The sequence below is a fragment of the Cydia strobilella genome, chromosome 2 (assembly GCF_947568885.1).
Source record: "Cydia strobilella chromosome 2, ilCydStro3.1, whole genome shotgun sequence".
Lineage (NCBI taxonomy): Eukaryota > Metazoa > Arthropoda > Insecta > Lepidoptera > Tortricidae > Cydia > Cydia strobilella.
The window spans coordinates 22,835,640-22,858,256 of NC_086042.1; the positions used below are offsets into that span (position 1 = coordinate 22,835,640).

Genomic DNA, 22,617 nt, shown 5'->3' on the forward strand with positions numbered 1-22,617 from the left:
CACCTCATGGTCTCCTGTAGCTTGGTACGACTTGTATAGAAGTTCACTTTGTGTGTTCCAACCTGGGACATACTCCTTTCTGTACCCTCGGGGGATGGTGTTTTTTGCGACTTTAATGACTAAGTCAGAGAAAACCTTGTAGTTCCGCGCGCATGGGTTTAGGTCTGCTGCCAAAAGCTCCGCATCAAGTTGGGTTTTGAAGCTACCCCAGTTTGCTCGACCAAAATTCCACCTTGGCAAGGGCATAGAGTTTATAATAGGTATTTTTAAGCCTACTTCTAAATGTACCGGCCTGTGTTGGCTGTTTGGAAAAGAAGGCATAATGGTCCGAGTCGTAGGAAGAGGCTGGTCGAGGCAGTCCTTTGTTACGAAAGCGAGGTCTGGGTTGTAATCCTTGAGCCAACGCGCAGAGTGAAAAGTGCCCGGGTCCTTTGCATCGAAAACCAGGTGTAGATCGGCCACCTCTGCCCACTGGACAAGTGCTTCTCCGTTCGCATCATTTTTGCTGTATTTCCAGTTCGTGTGGTGACTATTAAAATCCCCCGCGTAGATACATGGGTGGCTGGGCGTGGGGAGTAGGCCAGGCCCCCATCCGGCTCTGGGAGGTTTGTACACATTAACGATCTTCAGGTCGCCTACTCGAACAGTGATAGTGAAGACGTTTTCTTCACTGCTGGCAGACACTAGGGCCACTTCATTAAGGTTATCTCTGGCGTATGTAGCTATCCCATACTCAGGATGATGGAGCGCCTTGATGAGAGTGTATCCTGGTATGCGGCCTCTTCTGTGCAGGTCTTGCTCGTCTTTACTGTGTGTTTCTTGAATGTTGACTATGTCGATGTCATAGTCCCGCAGTTGTTTTTGCAGGAAGTCGCATTTGGCTTGACTGATGCCTTCGATATTTAGCTGCCAGATGCGAACTGAAGGTTTCACATCTTTGGTCTTGGGATTCTTGGATCCTCGAGAACATTGAACATTCGTAATAGCCATTTCGTATGTGAGCAGATACTGATTTCGCCTATTTCGCCTTTGTGGTTGTCGCTCGTTTAGCACCACCCAGGGGATACGTGCAGGGTATTGATAGGTGCTTCCTGCGGACGTGAGCAACATTCATCCCCCATGTAGTTATTTAATATGACGTTGAATTTTGTCCAGATTTCACTCCGCACACGTTATTCTATTTGAATCCAACTAAGCAGTAAGTCAGACGCCCGGGCCTGTTTCTGTTGTTATGCCAAAATACATGTAAAAATAATAATTGCCCAAGCATGAGTCAAGACTACGGTGTTCAGAGCTCCTCACCACGCATCCCTTGACGGTCTTAATGTTGGATACTAATACGTACCTACTACTTTATCCCATACATTTTATTCATGAGAAAATAAGTAATGTCTTGGGGGCTCTGGGATCTTTGACTATTATTAAAGGCCTCTGGGCTAGAAGCTACCTTTCTACCTTAAATATACGAAGATGCGGCCGCGGCGGATTTCATTTACCACGTTGTCGGATTGATTGATTTATATCCATACCAAATTACAGCTTTCTAGCACTAACGATCACCCTCAGCTTGGAGGTGAGATGAGGGTGATTTATGAAAAATCCGTCACACTTTTGCTTTACTGCTCGGCCAATTCAAGAACCTTTATAATAGGTCTACCGCTTATCTAAAACGTTTGGTGAAGGCAGGCTAGTATGTAACACAGAATTTGAGTCTTACGTACTGAAAATAATATTCCAAAAATAAGCCTATAAGGGGGTGAAAAGGGGGAAACAATTTACTATGGAATGCAATTTTGAAGTGGGATATCGAATTTCTTATTTTACACCAACGAAGTCAAACGCTAGAAAAGTGATAATTTAAAGAACTGTACTTTATAGATAATTTAATAAACTGTTGATTCTCACCCTAGTCTACATCAATAATTCTAAACCGGAAAACGAAATCAAATTTAACCCCACCGCTAGGTATCACCGATCTAATTTATTATCTCATTTCTACCTCAAAATTTCTTTATTTCAAATTCATTTTCTCCAGGTCTGTCACTATTCACTAGGTACTCAATTTCAATCCATGCACTTCAGTGCCTTTCTAATTCCCAACTTAAATTGAAGATGTATTGTACACGTTACAACTTCGATGCGGGAGTTGTAGGAGTAAAGTAAGTGCATTGTTTGAAGCACAAATGCCAGCAACATCCATTGTTCGTGCTAAAGATGGAACTGACATGTTTGCTATATGGATGCGTTATTTCTACTTGAGTGTACTGTTTGTTTGTGTGGAAACAGAGCAAAATGTTAACTGCACAGACGTAAACAAGTAGGTACCTACGTAGAAATAGGGATTTGCATTGAGAAAAATGTGATTTGCAAATAAGTTGTATATATTCAGAAATGAAAGACATTATCCGAGCGTTTTATAAATGTTTTGTTATTGCTTTTGTTTTAAATTATCTATTATATGTAATATAAAGCGACACGCGATGTGTCAGCTCTGAGAAGATAAACGTAACTAGTTAATTCGATAGTTATTTGTTACATTTGCTACGCTCAAGATTCTAACTTAGAATAACTTGCTTCGCTCGTGATTCAATTATAGGATCTTTCGCTTTCTCGGGACTCGAAATAAACACTCGCAAGAAAAACCAACTTTCCCCTCGTATTGCACATATAATGTTTCACCTCAGTAGTAAGACCATATTAAAGGTTAAAATGTATTTAGAATTATACAGAATAATACAGAAAAAAAAAAACGAATTTGTAATGACCTTCACTAAATTAAAAAGCTACTTTATTTCACTCCCTGGAGGGAGGAAAGTCACACTCTCCTCACTCCAGGGAGTGATGAAAGTAGGCTTGTTCGAGCTGCCGAGGTGAAAAAATACAAGTTAAATTGCAGTTTTTGATAGATAATACACAGAAAAGTTAAAAGCAAAAGAAGTTCCAGGAGAACAATGCATGAACTCATCTTGCGCCAATGGTACCGAAGAAATTGAATTTGATTATGTTGATATGATGATTGCCAAACCGGTAACATACGCACATTCTTATAGAGATACAACGTAAAATGTAAACATGTCTCGTACAGAATGCAGCATATAGATAACTGTTTAAATGTTTTACAGCGGCAATTAAGCCCTAGGAGGCTTTGTTAGCTGTCATGTTTTTTATGTATGTGTTTGTGTCAATACATAAATTAGAAACTAAAAAAATATATCTTAACACAACTTTAATGTCAAAGGAGTAAAGAGCGTGTGCCGATTATTTTGAGCACCTGGCCCGCTTAGTCATTTCAGCTGCTGACTGAAAACATTTTTTAAAATTAAAATTTGACTTTTTACTTTTTCACTAGAATAGATTAACTTGTTTTTTTTTCTTGGTTCAGTTGAAAGTCATTACATTACTATCTTGGTAATAATCTACCGTTCATATTTTTGGTTGTAGCATAAACTATAATTATTGAGAAAGAATTTATAAGTAGCGGATGAGACAACGCACGAAAGGAATCTAAACAAAGTGAAGTACCTACCTAACTCAAATTTTATAATTCCGCCAGTGCAAACTGCAAAGCCCCTTCATGCTTTAGTTTCTTGTTAAGATCGAGATGATAATTATAATAATCGCTTTATATTCGTAACAACACAAACAGATTGTATTGTGTTAGCCTATGAAATTTCCCTGTTCATTTAACTTATCTGAAATTAAATTTATGGGGTGCTAACTGCCTTCATTCTATGTTTGGATTGCCTTAAAGATTTATTGCGGGTCATACAAATTACTTTAAGAGTCAAGCACTTGAGGTCGGCGGCTCTTACAAAATGTTTAAGGATAATATAATGATTTGATATTTTTAGTGGTAAGTACGACTATTTTAAATTTTTACCTTTCTCTGTATTTGTATTAGGGTGCCTTTATTTCCTTTCGATCTGTTCGAATGTTTCAAGAAGATACGCGATCTACAGTCAGAATCATGTAGATGGTGACGGCTAAAATGGCCTAATATATCTGTACCTACCTTTACATATTTCTAGTATAACATTTATAACAAAGGTGTGTTACGATAATATTAGGCCACTTTGGCCGTTCGAGCATTTGTTGCGTCTACTAAATTTATTAACACTAATTATTTGTAATTGTATTCGTACATTGTAGGGATGCCGACGCCCGCCGCGTCGCACTGCTAAGATATTTAACATTTCAACAGTTAGGTCTAACGAAATCGCATAGGGAATAAAACAACCCCTGATTTATCTGTTTATGCGTTTAATTAACATGAGCCTGGGGATTTATTTAACTTGCTCTGGGCTCATTCTTAATTAATCGCCTATGGAATTAATAATTTCAATGTATCTGTGTCTTCCTACGTTTGAATGTCTCGTTGTTTATTTCTCTATTACGCAAATTACGTGTGAAGGGATCTTTATTAATTTGTAAGTCTAATTATTACCCTTTGATTAGGTTTGATTAGGTTAGATTAGATTTATTTGTTTCATAATATTAAATTACACAGTTGAAACAGAAATATCACTGTTGACACTGTTGCCAGCTGACAGATCATACAAACATAACTGTTTCATATCAAGAAATTACTATCTAAGTAGACCTCAAAATAGGGTATTTGCTTGAATAAGTCAAATCAGTTTCTTTCTTCGAACTGGCCAAACGATTAGCCACTATGGAATTTATATGAAAAATGAACATTCATGTCACGGTCAAGTTACCTTTTTTTATATTTCTATCCGATTGATTAATGCATTCACTGGCAACGTTTTCGTAGTGCTACACTCGTAGCGTTTTACCGCGTTGAAGAGGAAAGCGACTACGAACAGAGCCGCGACTAATACGAGCAGGTTCCCGGCACACAGTGTTAAATAAATATTGTGACCAATAATTAATACTGTCTACGTTTTTGTAATAATGTTCTGGTTCTTTATTTCGTGTTTTTTATTTATTTAAATACAGTCAACATCCCTTTTGTCTAACCCAAAGGGGTCACCCATTAATTACATCACACGCTTGTTGATTTGATTGATGTTTTTATTTGTTAAAGAACAACTTTTTGCAATGATAATCGTTTGAATTCATGTAATTATTATTTGTAATCTGTTTCGTGGTATAAAATTACTAACATTGCTTTCATAAAAAAATGTTTTATTGAAATAATGATACCTAATTCGAATTGCCGATTTCGTGGAAAACAAAATTGCCTAATATGTGACGCCATACCAGGGGTTTTCCAAATGTGATCAGGTGTGACAAAGAGGGGGGAGGGGTCAAAAATCATGAAATTCATGTGACGTAATTAATGTATGACCCCTAAGTTTTGTTCACACCCATAACCCATTTCGGTGTCCATCTCGATATTGTCTCTATACGGGATAAACAAAATTCTATTATATATTTACGCCGAACATAACCCAGCCCTAGAAGCGTGTTTGCGTCCACCCCGTGTCACAAGGTCACCTCGATTAATCAAATTTATTATAGGGCATAGAGGTGATCAACAACGATAACAGACTTAAAAAGTGTTAGAATAATCTAAGGTCGGACGGTTATAATAATCACGACAATGTTTTTTCTAAAATTGGTAACTTTTTTTTTATTGGACCTGTGTGTATTTTGAAATTTGTTTGCACGTCGACTATCACTTGCAGCTTACTGTATCCAAAGAGGATATAATAGGTTAGAGCGGTACTGTCATAGTAAATTTTGTAACCACAGTAAATTCACTGCCATCTATCGACACACTTTAAAACTAAAAATTAAGATTTATAAAAATACGATAAAATGTATTAAAATATGGATAAATGTTTTTTTTTTATTTGCATTAATTATTTTTATGATTTTGAACCATGTTCTTTCACTGATATGCGTTAAAATTGTTAAATAACAAACGAAACCGTCAACGCCCTTTATACGAGAGTATGCCAAAGGTAGTAGCGCCATCTGATCGAGAATCAAATTTTCGTGACTTTCGAGGCACGTTTTTTCCTTAGACTGTATCCATCTATTACGGAGTTATATCTATCTTTGCTGTATCTAAACGAATATAATGTAAACGTAACAATTTTATTGCTTTGTGGTCCGGATCAGTGTAACGTGGTACTTTTTACGAACAAAATGCGCAAATAGAATAAAATTCATATAAGAGATACCTACAATCAAATTAGGTACCTTCCAGCAACCCACACGAGTGCGGTTAAAACCATTTTACGTTCACGTCAACTCCGCACAGCCACTAGGCATAGCAAACCAATTCACAAGACATGTTATCTCGTCTTCAAGCTGGTCTCGTGTATATAAATTAAACTCTAGATTCGTTATCTGTGCGCCTTCGGCGACCAGGCTCAGCCGCTCGCCTCGCTCGTACCCGCGCTCCGTCACTGCTCCCTCCGCGCCTCCGATTTCGCAATTGCTCTCTATGGGTAGGACAGACAAGACCACGTGGATAGTGTGGTGCTTTGATTCGGTTTTGGGTGACATTGAGATTTTATTGGCCGTGAGGATGGTGGTTTGGAGGTATGGTAACAGCAAACCATGGTCACCCTCAGATAACCATCACGTTTACGTTCACACTATTGAGCGCACTAACAATTTGCCTTCGGCAATTTGCAAACGTGAAATCGTTTGTAAATTGATGACGCCGTTTGTAAACGGATACCTACTGGATGGACTATGCGACAAGTTAGCTTTATGAATAACATTAACAACCTTTGTATAACGATACCCTTTTCACGATGACATGGTTATTAGGTGCCTTTCTTTTAGGAAAGGTAAATATGCCTTTCATAAAATGTTTATCGGTACAATTAAGCTCACGAAAGCAACTTATCAAGGAAAAACGATTAATCCAATTTTTTTAATGATACAATTTACATGTTACAATAACTATACTGAAAATTGTTTCTACGACCAATTAAACACATTTATTAGTCAAAATAAATTACACAGATAAGGATTAAGGTAACATGCGGGTTCAGACTGCACCTGCGTTATAGCGTGCAGTCTGAACCCGAACCCGAACTGTGCAGCATTGCCGTCTGCAATGATTGCAGGAGATGTCAAAATCAATGTTGATGCGTGGATAATTGACAATTCCTGCAGCACTCCAGTCGGCAGCAATGCTGCACAACACGGCTGCAACAGTAATCTCGTTGCGGTTTGAATATTAAGTACTGGGGCATTAACGCAGACTATGGCACTGACAATGTCCTTGATAATTTGCGTTGCTATGGTTGTTGTATTGCTGTCGCAATTGTTACGTTCAGTCAAAGAGGATATAATAATTACGGAGTTATATGTATCTTTGGTTCAGTTCATCACTCATTTCATCAAGGAGATTGACTTTACGTCGCTGCCACTCGAATGTATGTAATCTTAATGCAAAATAATTATATCTGAGCAAGACAAAAATTATAACAACAGCTTGTATATCATATTTAGTCATAAACAAACAACGCGCTTTCACATTCGTCAACCATTGGTGTTAGCTGGATTCAGTTTTCTTCGCGAAAACACACGTACATACATATATTATTTACTTACATACTTAACATACTTATCGTAGGGTTGTTACGTCCCCGAACTTGTGTTTGTGCGAATTTCCTATTTTTTATTTTGTTCGCATTATTCGACTATCCTCTCCTCTCCTCCATATATCCATTTTCGAATATGCTTTTTAAATTGGGGTTAAAATTGTGGTAGTCATTTTCAGGTATCACTCAATCAACTTTTAAAAATCAATCGACAACTCACAGCTTAACGTGGATTAATAATAAGGGAATCTACCCAGGAAACAAAGTCAATTAGGTACTTTTACTCATGCGTATGTCAAGATCGGACCGACGGATTTCAAAGTCGTTCGAGGTGAACTTTTTCATGGGTCAAACTTTTTTAACGTAATCTTTTTGCTAAAAGAGTTTTTTAATGAGATCGAATCGTTACATTATAAGTTTTATAACTTTATAATTATATTACTAAGGAATAAAGGCATAAATGAACTGATAGTGAAACTACTATACATACTTGTTTATTTACGTTATGCTATTGTAAACGGATCGTCAACCCATTTTGATCACCGGTGTGGGTGGTTCTTAAAATTATAGCTTAACAGTTAACAGCACTTTATGGTTTAAGTTCGAGTAGCATTTATCATCCGCAGTAAATCCCAACTATTTGCTAGGATGTCGTAAAATTACGATCAAAGTATTTAGTGTCGTTAAAAATCGTCATAGAGAATGTTTACACCTTTATTTTATTATCCCTTATAATTTTTTCCTTTGTTTACCAGCATTCTTGTACAGCTATACGTAAAAAATGTTAACTATATACGTATTTTTGCCACGAGACATTCAGTCTGCCATTTGTAACTTTTTTGATGTGCAATAAAGTTTAAAATAAACAAAAAATATTTTTATGTACAGCGTGAAAACCGAAGCGACCGCCAACGGCGCGCTGTCGCGGCTGTACATCGCCAACGCCAACCGGCACGACTCCGGTAACTACAGCTGCTCGCTCGCCGACGTCGCCGCTTCTGCGGTCTCCGTGCATGTACTCAGAGGTAACCAGTACCGCTATAACACTATAATTACCCACGCTCAAAGGTTCTATAGGTCCTGGCAGCGAATCAGCATGTACCACGTGTCAGGAACACGCCAAACATACGTCAGATGACAACCAAAACTCACTAATTAGGTACCACAACAAGTTCATAGCCATAGTATTATACCAAAATAAGGTTGATTTTAATTTAATTATTTTTTTAAATTTGTATGTTTTGGATATCACCTTACGATTTGTTTCTACACTATACGAATATACCTGTGAAATAACTGCAACGACTCCTAAGTTGCAAAGGTGTGTTTTCTACATTTTCCTTTTGATAACGTACTTACTATGCGATAATTTTATATACTTTCGTTTATAGAGCTCAAAATATTTAAATATTTCCAACATCGTACAAGGTTCATTTTTTACTCAAGAGACGAGAGCGTCGACGTAAATCAGACAAGCAAAATATTCCCAAATCCTCTCTTGTAATTGTGACTGTCACTTGCTATGCTAAAAATGGCAATAGGATCGAAGGCATCACCCGCATATTAATACAAGCATTCTTCTATCGTAGAAATTTGTGTTTTCTCCCGGCCTGCCGAATTTATGCTGACAGGGGGAGGCTTAGGCAATTTTCGCAGAATGCTTGAAAAAGTTCCAAAGAGGCTTCGGCTGTGAGTTTTATCCAGGCAAGATTTAGGCGATGAAAAAAGGCGTCAGAAATATCTAAAATGATTTGGATTTTCTTATATACATTACTTATTAAACTCATCAGAGATTCGGTATAGGTAGGTAGTCATTTAAATGTTACAAAAAAGTTGCGGCCATGTATGCACATGTATCTTGTCCGGAATATAATCTACTCGTATGGACGAGTAGATATATTCCGGACAAAATCAGATTTAATAGATGTAATCCCCAGAAAAAACCTGAATTGCGCAGTTTTTTATTAAGCGCCCCTTCATCCGATGGGTTTTACACAGTTTTGGACGGATTTTAACGGATTTTCTCCTACAACTGGATGATTCGTTTGTGTTTGCTAATTTTAAACTTTTTATCCAATGTAAACAAGAAGTTCCTTGTGTAGGCTCTATTCTACAGTAGTTTTATATGTGGAACATAGGTACACGAACAAAGGGTGGGTAGAGGTCACGGATTTCCGCTTGCTTCGGACTCGGCAAATATTTTTCGCTATTTGACTTACAACCGTATTCGAACAAGCTTATGAGATGCCACAGCGATACGATACCGATCTGTCATGGTCAAAAGTGGTATTTTTGGTTGAAGAAATGTCACTTTTGACACTGACATATCGGTATCGTATCGCTGTGGCATCTTATTAGCATTGTTCGAATACGGCCGTTAGCTACGGGTACCTTAAATATCTAAATATAGTTTGTCAAAGGACTGTCTCATTTCAAACATAGACTGAGAGAATCATACTATCTTTGTCTTACACTAGTAGGTACTAGCACCGAAAAGAAAGGGATGAATGTAGTTTTTTTTTGTTCTTATTTACTGCCAATTTGGTTTGACCAACTATGTATTAAACTTTATACTAGTATGTTATGGGCACTCTTTAGCTCTTTTTACAATCTTTTATTCTAATCTCTACAGCTGTTGTATTTAAAAAAAGAGATTATAATAAAATAGGTACATTAAAGTCTGCTACTGCCATTACAAAGTGTTATCTGGACTCTAAATTTAGTACCTTTACTCGTAAATCTTGAACTTGGCACACAGTAAGTAACACTTAAGTCTTTACACTTCTCTTTGAAATACGAGGACCTACGTGCTGACTTGAAAATATGAAAATATAAATTTACCCATTGGGGTGGCAAAAGAGTGAACCAATGATTATTTAACTTTCGGCAATTAAGTAAGTACTTATAAATAGCCCGGCTAAGCAGACGCTTTTAACTGCAAGTGAACTATAACTACACGCGCGTCGCATGTCTTTGAAACGTTAACGAAATTTCTTGTTTGTTTTAAATTTCCCGGACTTTAATCCTGCTAAGGGTCTTCTAAACTAATGGCATAGTGGGACCCTTGCTCAACAATTAACACAAATGAGTGGCGTTTGCCGCCGCATTACTGTCGCGATTGACCGTAGTCCGTCACTCATTATATCAAGGAAATTGACAGCCAGCGGCAGCATCAACGCCCCCGCAATAATGTCGCAACAGTAATGCAGCTGCAGTTGAAATTCCAATGTCACTTTTACTCACTCGTATAGCTTTACAAAACGTATTTTGACATAATTGAGTTCAACTCAATTATCTCCAGATTTGAAATGTCGCTAATCCAAGGAAAACAATAATGCAAACTCCATGGCAATAATGGCCGATCAGCGATTTTGAATGGAGATGGAGGGTATCACCGTTTTATCTAAAAACAGTTGATACCCTGAAAATAATCATTTGTCGCTTGATCGGTTCCGTGATATCGAAGAATGCTTAAATAGGTCAGACATATGAAAGACGATCGGCGAGATTGAAAATTGATTCTGCATTCACGGATCTTTGATTTTCAGGATTTGATGGTTTTTGCATCGCTATATGAGCAGCCTGCGAAGCGTTAAGGTTGACTCCCGTTAGACCGGGCCGTGTCCGGGCCGGAGCTTCCGGCGCTAACTTTTCTATGACATGACAGGTGATCACGTGATGCTTTCCACAGAAAACGAAGCGCCGGAAGCACCGGTCCGGACACGGCCCGGTCTAACGTGAGTCATCCTTTAAGGTGGTTCGCTTTCCATACAATAAACCATTGCCTTTTATTAAGTCATTACACACTATTACTAAATAAATATGTACGCATATTCGTTTGCGCTAAATTGATAGTAAAACTTTGTTTTATACAGAAATCACGCAAAAAACGCCAAATTATGGTGTTACGTTGATAAAAAATTTAACGTTTTTTTGCTTGATTTCTATACAGAAACATTTTATACAAAACAAAATGTTTCTATCAATTTAGCGCAAATGAATATTCGAGAGTAGATAATCCATATTATAAATGCGAAAATCTGTCTGTCTGTCTGTGTGTTACCTTTTCACGATTAAACCGCTGAACCGATTTAGTTGAAATTTGACATAGAGATAGTTTGAGTCCCGGTGAAGGACATAGGATAGTGTTTATCCCGAAAATCATCCCTTAAGGGGGTCGAAAGCGGGGTGGAATTGAAATTATTAATGAAGCGTCTGATAATTTGTGTACATAAGCAATTATGCATATGCTCAAATAGCATGATTGCTATTACACTTTATCCAGGCGCTATTCATACTGTAGCTGCGGTTACTAAGTCCACGCAGACGAAGTCACGGGCAAAAGCTAGTGACTTAATAAAACGAAATTGTTTTATCTACCGGAAGCGAACCACCTTAAAAACGACGACCAATATTTCTTATGATTACAGAAACATGTACAAATAAGTGCATGTAAGAAATCTGTGTGACATTCTGGTGGCAACAACAGCTGCAAGACTGTGGCGACGTTGTAGTGTTTGATTTAAATACCTAACTGAAAACCTTTACTTCCGCGACTGCGAACAATGCGAATGAAAAATTAATTATGGAAATACATGAAAGTTTCGAATTTTTAGCAGGCGAGTTGTATTTATTGGTGCCTAGGGGGCGATAATGTCGTGGAGTATGAATTCGCAGGGTATAAAGTGAACAAGCTGTTTTCGCCTCGACAGTTAATTTGAAACGTGATTTACTGTCCCATTTAAATCCATACTTCCATACTAATAATATTATAAATGCGAAAGTCTGCCTGTGTATGTGTTACCTCTTCACGCTTAAACCGCTGAACCAATTTAGTTGAAATTTGGCATAGAGATAGTTTGAGTCCCGGGGAAGGACATAGGATAGTCTTTATAAATAAATTATAAATATAAATCCGTTTATTAAAAGACAACATAGGTCCACACATTACAAACAAACACACACACACACACACACACACATTTATGTCGGAACTCGGACATCATCCCTAAATAGAGTGAAAAGGGGGGTGAAATTGAGAGATTTAATGAATTGCCTGATAATTGATGTTTAGCAATTAAGGCTATGCTCAAATTGAATGATTGCTATTACACTTTATCCAGGCGCTAAACTTACTGTAGCTGCTGTTACTGATTCCACGTAGACGAAGTCGCGGGCAAAACCTAGTTAAGCATATACAGGTAACTTGAACAGGAATTGTTATAAATACTTCAATACTACTAAGATATTTGTGGCAGGCATTGTGCGTTTGCCTTATAGGTATGTAGGTGACAAGGCGGTTCACCACCATGTGATAGCGGGATTCCGATAGAATACCGCAGGCAGGCGGTGATTTCGAGTTTAACATTTGCGGTTAAAATTCGTGTGGCAACGCAATGTGTATTAAAAATTTAACAGTTGCATAATAAAATGTAAATACTTGCCGCTGATCCGGTTAACCGCTAGTGAGTGCATTAATTTGTTAATTGTTCACAGGCGAGAATCCTCTCGCGATGCAGCGCGGCGGCTCTGTGGCATTCTCGCATCCAACGCTGACTCTGCTTGCGGCGCTCGCCAGCTGACACATGGCCGGCGCGTGGTGGACGCGCGCCGTGTGAATTTACACGTCTCTGATTATCGCTAGAACTTATAGTGGTTCATGTTTGGAATTAACTTCATTAAATTTTTTTGTGATTACTATTGTAGAAGAGGTTTGTCAATGTGGTGTCGTAAAACCACTGCGGCTCATAGTAGGTAAGCGAAATCCTGATGGAGATATCGATCGATAACTTCTCAGTATACAAGGGACAATTATACCACTAGTATTTTTACATATCTATGAAAAAATAACAATATTTACTTTTATAAACTGAAATAGATGTCATACACTAAAGAAGAAGTGACCAAGTCCACCGGTGCCACCGGTCCAAGTGCCTAGTAGTTGAATATTTACCTTTCACAAAAAAAAAAAACATTCTGAAATTCATACTCGTATACTTAAGTTTTGAAAATAAAGTGACATACACGGAGGCGACTAATACCATTTTAAAAACCGGAATATTGTATACTGAGGCAAGTCACTTGCATCAACAATAGGTACGTGGTACAGTAAATGCGAAATAATGGGGGGTAAAAAAGTGTGCTATACTGACTTGTATCAACTTTGAATCTAATTTTCTCGTTATAATTATTGAGTCATGACGAATACTGAAGTAGGTATATTCTCCAGTATTCGTCCAGTACTCCTTTATTTACGCTGTAATAAATGCGTTTAAGTAGGTACAGATGTAGTGCATAGTTGTTTGCCATAGTTTGTTATGTATGTAGTTTTAGTTTCACCCTGTCTTAAATTTAGCTTTGTAACTAGTATTATTGTTATTACCTACTGATTAGTAACTTCTTTAAATTTAAGTATAGTGTCTTATTGGCATTTCGCACAAATCATGTCACAGATATTTCGTGTCTGGATTGGTTACCTACGTGACAGGCCACGCCTAGTGTAGGAACCGGTGCAACCGTCATTGTAAATGCATAGATGTACATAAATTGTCCCTTAGTTTTAAGACCAGTTAATTTTTGTTTCTGCCTAATTCTTGGTGTACAATAAATGATTTTAACTTTAACTTTAACTTTATAGTATTTTCTCGGAAACGCTCGTATTTGTCATAGTAGGTACTTCGCACGTTCGTGCATTTCTGTCAAAATACGATGGCAAACAATTATGCACTACATCTGGTATTTTATTTCTCATAGGTACATTATGTATATTAAGCACATTTATTAGATTCCTTGTGACGAGACACACATTTAAAACGAGTTGTACATTTGGACGATAAAAATAGGTTTCAAACAAACAAACAAATCTATTCTATTCTATTCTACTAGGTGTGGACATGTAATTAGAATAAAAATGTCCGAATGCTGCTCTAAAAGGAAAATAGATACAAAAAACCGGACAAGTGCGAGTCGGACTCGCCCACCGAGGGTTCCGTACCTTTTAGTATTAGTTGTTATAGCGGCAACAGAAATACATCATCATCTTGATCATCTGTGAAACCTACACACAGCCTGCCTGGTGACAGATAGACAAACAGACAGACAGACGGACGGTGGAGTCTTAGCAATAGGGTCCCATTTTTACCCGTTGGGTACGGAACCCTAAAAAACAAGGGGAGACCAGTGTAATGTTCCTATACCACCTACACATTGTTGTTTTTGTTTACAGTATTTTACAAATTAAATTAATTCAATGTATTTATTTAGTAAAAAGTTGTTTAATGTCATTTTATACATATTTTTTTATTATTCGCATAGAAAAGTTGAAAGAAAAATGTTTTGTTGCGATAATTTGTTCTTTTTATATTGACATAGGGCAATGCACACCGCTATTTATATATATAGGTAGGTATATAAACCGCTTGCTTGGCACGGACTTAGGCCACGTGGTCCTATTCTTCAACGAACGTGAATTGGGAATATGTCCATTGTTTTGATGAGGTGAAAAAAAAAGTATATTAATATTCGTGTACCGCAGTGGTTTGCAGACTTTTTGAGAAAACTACACCATGGTCAAAATGACACAGAAAATTTGCGTTTAAAAACTAACCAGTGTACATCTACAATGCAGACATTGATGCTGAACTATCTTTTTTATGAACAGTTCTTAATATTGTATTATACAGGTTGTAACAAAAATAGTGCGGGTCCGTTTAAGGGCATATTCGGTATCGTGTTCTGATTTTACCTAAAAAAAAATTTCTTTTCTGAGTCAAAACACGAACCGAAACGCGATACCGAATACCGAATATAAACGGATCCCCACTATTTTTGTATTAATTCCAATCATGTGCCGTTTTCTTGTAAATTGTCTTATAAATATATTACCTAGTGTGAGAGAACCATGTTCGTTCAATAATTTATGTATGTGCAATTCATCGAAAATACTATTTACGGTTGGTCAAATTTTTGAATTATTTGCATTAAGAATAAATTCTGAAATAAAAGATTACTAAAGTTCATTACGTTGTCACCTTTTATTGGCATAAAAATTCAAATGTCATTGCCAATATTTGTTGTTTTAACATCCAATTTGTACGTGATTTAATCTACCGAACCTAACAATTCCCTTGTTTGCATGATTAATAAATTGCTATTACAATGCGGCTATTGTGTTGTGTAAATAATAAAATAGTAGTTATATTTCAATACCGTATATCTTTCTCATTATGGTTGGTTTTAGAACGACATTATTTTACACTCGGTATGAATATAAAAATTGTAATTTACCTACATCGAAACTAGTGAAATTATCTTTGTTGCAATATAATATACAGTATCTAAGCTCATGATACGAATGCGTTTTCCACACACAATTTACAGTCATTTATCGATCGGCTGGTTATATTATTTAAATTTACGTTTTTTAAAAGCAGTTGATATTTATTTTTTGATTAATTAAAGTTTGCAGCACCGATTCTTACCGCATAAATAAATAAAAATAAATGATCAACATTGTGTAGGTAAGTATATATTATGTTTCAAGTTAATACCATACATTTCATCAAACACTCAATTTTTTTGCGTTTTATTTACGTTACATCAGTAGGGGAGAGTGGGGGAATTGAGAACACTTAACTTCACACGCTCTAAAAAGATATAAAAATGTCATAAGCCGAATAAATTTTTATACAAACCCATAGCTTGGTTATCTGTCTTTCTAATTTTAACAAAATAATAATTTTAAGTTAATGTTATCCTACTTAGTTTGGGCAAAAAAAAACCTTGCCGTTCCTTTTTACCCGAAACCGTATGGGGTAATTGAAAACAGTCCGCGGGGGATATGGAAACACTGAAGATTTTTTAGCATTACTTTTCATCGATCTTATTTTACCTCACGGGATACACAACAATTTATAAAGTAAAAAAATATTGGACTTTCAATCAGTATGTAGTAGGAATGATTGAGAATGCAAACGAAAGCGTTCCCCTCGTTTTCTTAGTTCCTTATTACCCCAATTGAATAATATCAATCAAAATGAGTATAACTCATGATTGTCATTTTGGTGAACTTGAAACCACCTGGGGTTTGAAAGCAAGATAATAACAAAATTTAGAGTCTTAAAACCCAAAAACTAATCTATCATTATATATGATAAAATTTATAGCAAAAAATATTATGTTCGATGAATCGTGTCTACGTGTGCGTAGCTTCCGAATCTTATAGTCACTTAGGCACATGAAGGCCTCTTTATGTTTGTGTTAAACATACTCAAGATTTTTTTATGCAATTAGAATTAATATGTATCTCACTGTTTTTAATTACCCGCCGTTCCCAATACCCCCACTCTCCCCTACCTAAATTAAATACATAGCTACATTGTTAGTATTCAAGTTAAATAAACATAAGATGCACAACGTTCTATCTCGCTCAAACTTTCAGATGTAAATATTACCTTACTACAGTTACTACAGAGGAATTAAAGTCGGAAATTCCAGGAAAGCCGATAATTAACCCGATGAACTCGAAAATGTACCATGCAACATTAAGAATTGGTTTTCATTTTCATATTCGAACTATTGTTTATGCATTAATGAATTTGTGTTTTAACGTAATGATAGATGTTTTACAAGGGGCAAAGTCTTTGTTTAACCACTCGTGCTAATATTGATAGCCGAGCAAGCGAAAGATTCCAAAATTGAACCACAAGCGTAGCAAGGCACGAGGGTTACACAAATTTTGCCACCGAGTGAAAAACTAAAATTTTCACCACACCAAAGCGAGGAAATTACTAACCGTACAACATTAAAGAACATCAATAAAAATGAACGTTATTGTATATTTATCATTCAAACAAAAATTTTTATTTTATTTTTTATTTATTTATTTGGGGCATTATTTAAAAGTCAATTCTACCAGCCCACATAAGGATTACTTTTGCCACTCTTTTGGATAAAATGCAACTTTTTCATCAGTTTTTGAACAATCAAGAGAGCCTTTACGAGCTGGTGTTGTGAAAAGTATTATTTAATATTCCTGGCCTTAAGTATTCATAATTGTATATTGGACTAAATAATTTATTATTATCATTTGAGAAAATATCTACTATTGTTAATAAGGAAAAGATTAAAGCGGTGTTGTTTATTATAAAAATAAAAATTAAACGTTTTAAATAATTAATTTAGTTTCATTTTACTTTAGGACTTCGTGAAAACTTTAAAGAGGATTAAATTTAAATTTATCTAATTAAGTATGCCGATTCTGACATTGTTGGTGTTTAGATCTAGGATACGTATTTTGTTTAGATTATGATTTATTCATTATTCATCGCACTTACAAAACATGAGTGTGAGCTATATGCACTGAGTATAAGTAATTAAGTACCAAGATTAACGGGCGAGTAATAGAGACCGAGGTGGATCAGGGCAAATCCGATCAGAAGAATATCTGTTGTTATTTAAAATGTATTATTTCTTATGACTGGCGTCGCAGGCTAAGAGGGGAAAAGTATTTTGCAATTTTAGTGTTGGTTTATATTGGTATATCAATGCAATATTATTATTATCAACGGATAATTCATCTTGATCCGATTCGCCCTGTGATCCGATTTTCCTCGGTTATCAGAATGATAAGAAATAACAAACTGACATCTATTTCTACGCTGAAATCTATCTCCGAGTCCTTCTACCAGGTATGAAACACAAAAACGAAACGTTTTTAACAAGTGAGAAAACTCTCATCCCTACCATTTGATATTACTTTCTTTTTAGTTTGGATCGTGTCTGGAATAGTTATAGGTACCCGGGCTATTCGAGTATCGATTTACACTCACCACATTACCTATTCCTTCAAAGTTATCTTCTAAAAAGTATCTAGAACTTGTGTGTAGCTCTAGTAAACTTATCAGACATTTAGGGATATGTAAATAGATCCACATTTTGGTATATATCTATATACACTACTAATCATTGAGTAGGAATGACTCGAATGATCTATGGGGAACAAGCTTCCAGAACAATACGTTTTTAAACTAGATTCTTAAACTTTTATAAACTGAAATAGATGTCATATACCTTAGAAAAAGTGACGAAGCCGTCCAGTAGTGAAGGCCGGATTCTTTAGCTATCGCGGCTAACGCCATGAATTCCTAGGCCACCTCGCGACGGCGGAACCTGTCCCAATTTCTCGACTATATGCCACCTTAGAAAGACTAGGCGTCTTTGACCAACTCTAAGGGCGAGCAGTAGGTACGTGTTTGCACCTCCTATATGAATCCCTTACGGGATTACGATATAGCGAGAGAGATTGATGTTGCTGCAAAGTTGTATATAAACTGTTTTTGAAGAATATTAATAATTATTATTATATGTAGAGTAACGAGAGTGATTAGCTGTCTGGTTGAAAAAGTATTTTTTTTTTTAAATAGTCGAAATGAATATCGGAGGCTGATCCAGAAAACACCTGAAATTAGCAACAAAAACATTAGCAGACGCTAATGGGTCTGATGAACCAAGTGGCTTTCATTATGAACTCTAACTTGTTCGTTAGGCATTGCGCGACGATGCCGTTCTTATAGTACTTTCCGGTGAAAATCCGTAGTGTCGATTCATAAATTCGCATAAAAGGCTATTTTAGGGCTTTGTCGAAAAAAAAGATAGAAAAGTTAATGAACAAATAGAGTAATACCTTTCTAAAACTGAAAGTTTTTGATTGAATTCTCTATAAGTTCGGAGTTTATAAATACCATTTACGGATTTTATTTTAGTAGATATACACTGTTATCATACGACCACGGCTATCCTCTGAATATCTCTTATAATAAATATAGAATATTTTGTATAAGATATTTCAGATGACTTATTTTTCTTCTTTGATACTTTTTAGAGCGCGATTTTTCAGTAAGTACTTAGTCGGGTTTAAAACTTTGAAATTAAATCATTTTACGGTTTAAATTCACAACACACACAACACAACAGTTTAAATTAGATGATTTTCAACTTATTTTTTATTTACTTAATTAATTTTAGGTTTATACTTTCGTGATTAAAATTTTTTTTTTTAATTTATTTAGGAAACAAACAGTCACATACAGATAAGTTTAAACTTGCAGATATACAATAAGACCTATAGTTCCATTAATTATAACATACTGATATTGATAACAAGTAGAAACAGGGCTTGTTCGGCACTGCTTATAAATAGGAAGATACACAGAAGTAACAATTAGATACACAACTAATAAAGTACCTAAATATCAAACATGCTTACAAACATACATACGTTACATAAGACTATAGAACAATTACAATTTTTTTTTTAAAGCAAAGTGAGTAGCATTACACTACATACCCACATATTTACATATTTAGCCCTTTTACATTATTTTTGTGTGGCAGGAGCGTTGACCTGCGCTCAATTCTTTTAGTATGGGCACCCGGTATTAGCGCGCGCCCCGTACGTCGGGCTACACCCGATTAATTTAGTATGGGGGCGCCGAAGGCGCCCGGCATTGGAGCGCGAATATTTAGCTGATCAGCTTATTGGCTATGTGTTCCTTAATTAGATAGACTACTGGATCCTAAGAGGGTGGTAGAGAAAAGCCATCTCCCGTATTAAAGTTTGGATATTTCTTGATCTCAAAAGCCTCACACAACATTCTGGGAATATATCGCTTCTCCTTGGCGAGAACCAGTATCGATTAACCAACCCCACAACAAGACCAGACCAGAAACGCGGGATGTATTTTAAAATCATTATATGCGATATAATCCGTTAAAATAATTTAGTGTCTATTGCGGTAATGGGGGACAATATTAGGACTAGCAATTTTCTTGGTTATCGTGACTACCTTCAATTAAAAACGGTTTCAACTGCAACGAACGGGTTAGTTTGACAGCAGCGATTTAGTACCCCAAAAATCCTAAACACGGGTCATTTTGTGTGTAATTTTTAGGGTTTCGTACCCAAAGGGTAAACCAAGACTCCGCTGTCCGTCCGTCTGTCCGTCTGTCACCAGGCTGTATCTCATGAACCGTGATAGCAAGACAGTTGAAATTTTCACAGTATTTATATTGCCGCCTTATCAACAAATACTAACAACAGAATAATAGTTATTTGTTATACAAGGGTGCAAAGTTGTATTTTACCCGCGAGTGTTTAATTGAAACACGAGCAAGGGAAAGGGTTCTAAAATAGAATTCTGAGCGTAGCAAGTGTTTCAACACACGAGAAGTAAAATACATTTGCACCCGTGTGTAACACAAAACTTTTCACCTCACTATAGCGAGGAAAGTGCAACATCCACAGGCGTTAGATCATCTTCATCACTGAAATCACTCATTTTTTACGATATTATAACAAAAAACTGGAAATTCTGTATTTTTACGTGAGAAGTTTTTAAGTAAAAATTTTGTTGACTATGTTGACATTTCTGACGTATGAAATGTCAATGATGCGTTTTGAAATTGCATCGACTCAACTTGTGCGTTCAGAATTATATTTAACATCAATATTAAAAAACAAACGTTTCTTATGGAACTTTAAGGTTTATGACATAAAATCATTAAATAAAGCTAAATTTGGTATTTTTTATTAGATTCTCAAACCATTTGTTTAATGATAATTAATATCAAACGAATCATTGTTATAAGCGTTTTACGTTTTGTTATCTGTCAAGCTACTTAAACATGCCCCATCCAAGGTCAAATTACTTTCCCCACTAGTGGATAAAATGCGTTTTTCCCCGCTTGTTTTAAAGGATAAAAGACAACTTTCCGAGATAGTGAGGGGAAAAATAAATATTTAAGTGAGGCTCCAATAGTCAATATATTCTTTATTCAAATAGGCCTAGCAACAAGCACTTTTAAATTGTCAAGTTTTAAATATTACCTTCATCTAAATATTAGAGCAATTTATTGATGCAGTTATTATTATTCTTAAAAACATTGAATTATTATAGATATGTCAAACTTAATAATAAGAATTCACAAAAGGATCGTCGAACACCAAAATTGTATGAAAAATACTAGCCTAGAAAGTACAAATACAACAAACGTGATTTTTTGCCGTTTTTTTGCGTAATGATACGGAACCCTTCTCTGCAATGCGCGAGTCCGACTTGCACTTGGCCTTGGCCACTTACTCGTAAATTAACCTGTTCTCATTGCTTGTGAGTATTTTGTGAATAGACAAACAATGCTCTCCATTAATTGCAAACCAATCGCTCAATCAAAGACTAATCGGTATACATTCGACGGGGCTAGATTATCGGCTGGCTAATCGCTCGTTTGGTCGATAGACGATTCATTAAGTCGATTCGGAGTCCATTACTCGATAGTTAAACATGTAGGTCCAATAAAAAGCCTTTTGCAATAAAATAAACTCGAAATTTATAATGCTTTTCTCTTATAGATACTAGGGATCGCTCCAATTTTTAAAGTATGGACACGATGATAAAATTTACACTAAACATAATTATTTAAAATGTCCGCTAGGTTATGAGTAACAAATTTTAAATATAAAGAAGATAATTAAGCTATTATTCTGCTGCGTCTTTATACTTTCAACAAAATTATATACTAACAAAACTTGGGGCGATCGCTAGTATACGCTAGTATCGGACATCCGGTATACTGTATACCGGATGTCCGATAATTAATGGCCAACCTACAAACCACCGACAGGTCACCGGAGGCTGATCCAGAAAATGGACATCTTCGTCTAGTAAAAGTTTCGTGGTTTTCGAGATATTCGAACTTATCTTTCTTTTTTAATAGCCAACACTGTTATTTAACTAGACTCATATTGACCGCAACAACCGTGAACAAGATGCATGTAACTGCGTCGAAATATCGGGAGTTCATAAACAATACAAAAGGTAATCACGGTCTATATCCCGGTCAATATAAGTCTAGTGAAACTGATTCACATCATGAAATAAAACTATGAAAACGGATTATATCGCGTATATTGAATTTATAATACATCCCGACGTTTCGAACTCTTTACAGCGTTCGTGGTCAACGGGTGACTGAGGAAAAATTACAAAGTGCAAAAATACCCACATACTAAAATAATGAACAATCATAG

General features: G+C 36.1%; 1 protein-coding gene across 1 annotated transcript in view; it reads left to right on the plus strand.

Annotated features, from left to right (window-relative positions):
• LOC134753413 (lachesin-like) overlaps positions 1–13,267 on the plus strand; it is a 31,538-nt gene extending 18,271 nt beyond the window's left edge. Inside the window, exons 5-6 of the mRNA XM_063689305.1 lie at positions 8,421–8,557; positions 13,029–13,267. Of these exons, the coding sequence (XP_063545375.1) occupies positions 8,421–8,557; positions 13,029–13,114 (223 nt within the window). The 3' untranslated portion in view covers positions 13,115–13,267. The remainder of the gene's footprint in view (positions 1–8,420; positions 8,558–13,028) is intronic.
• The last annotated feature ends 9,350 nt before the right edge of the window (positions 13,268–22,617 follow it).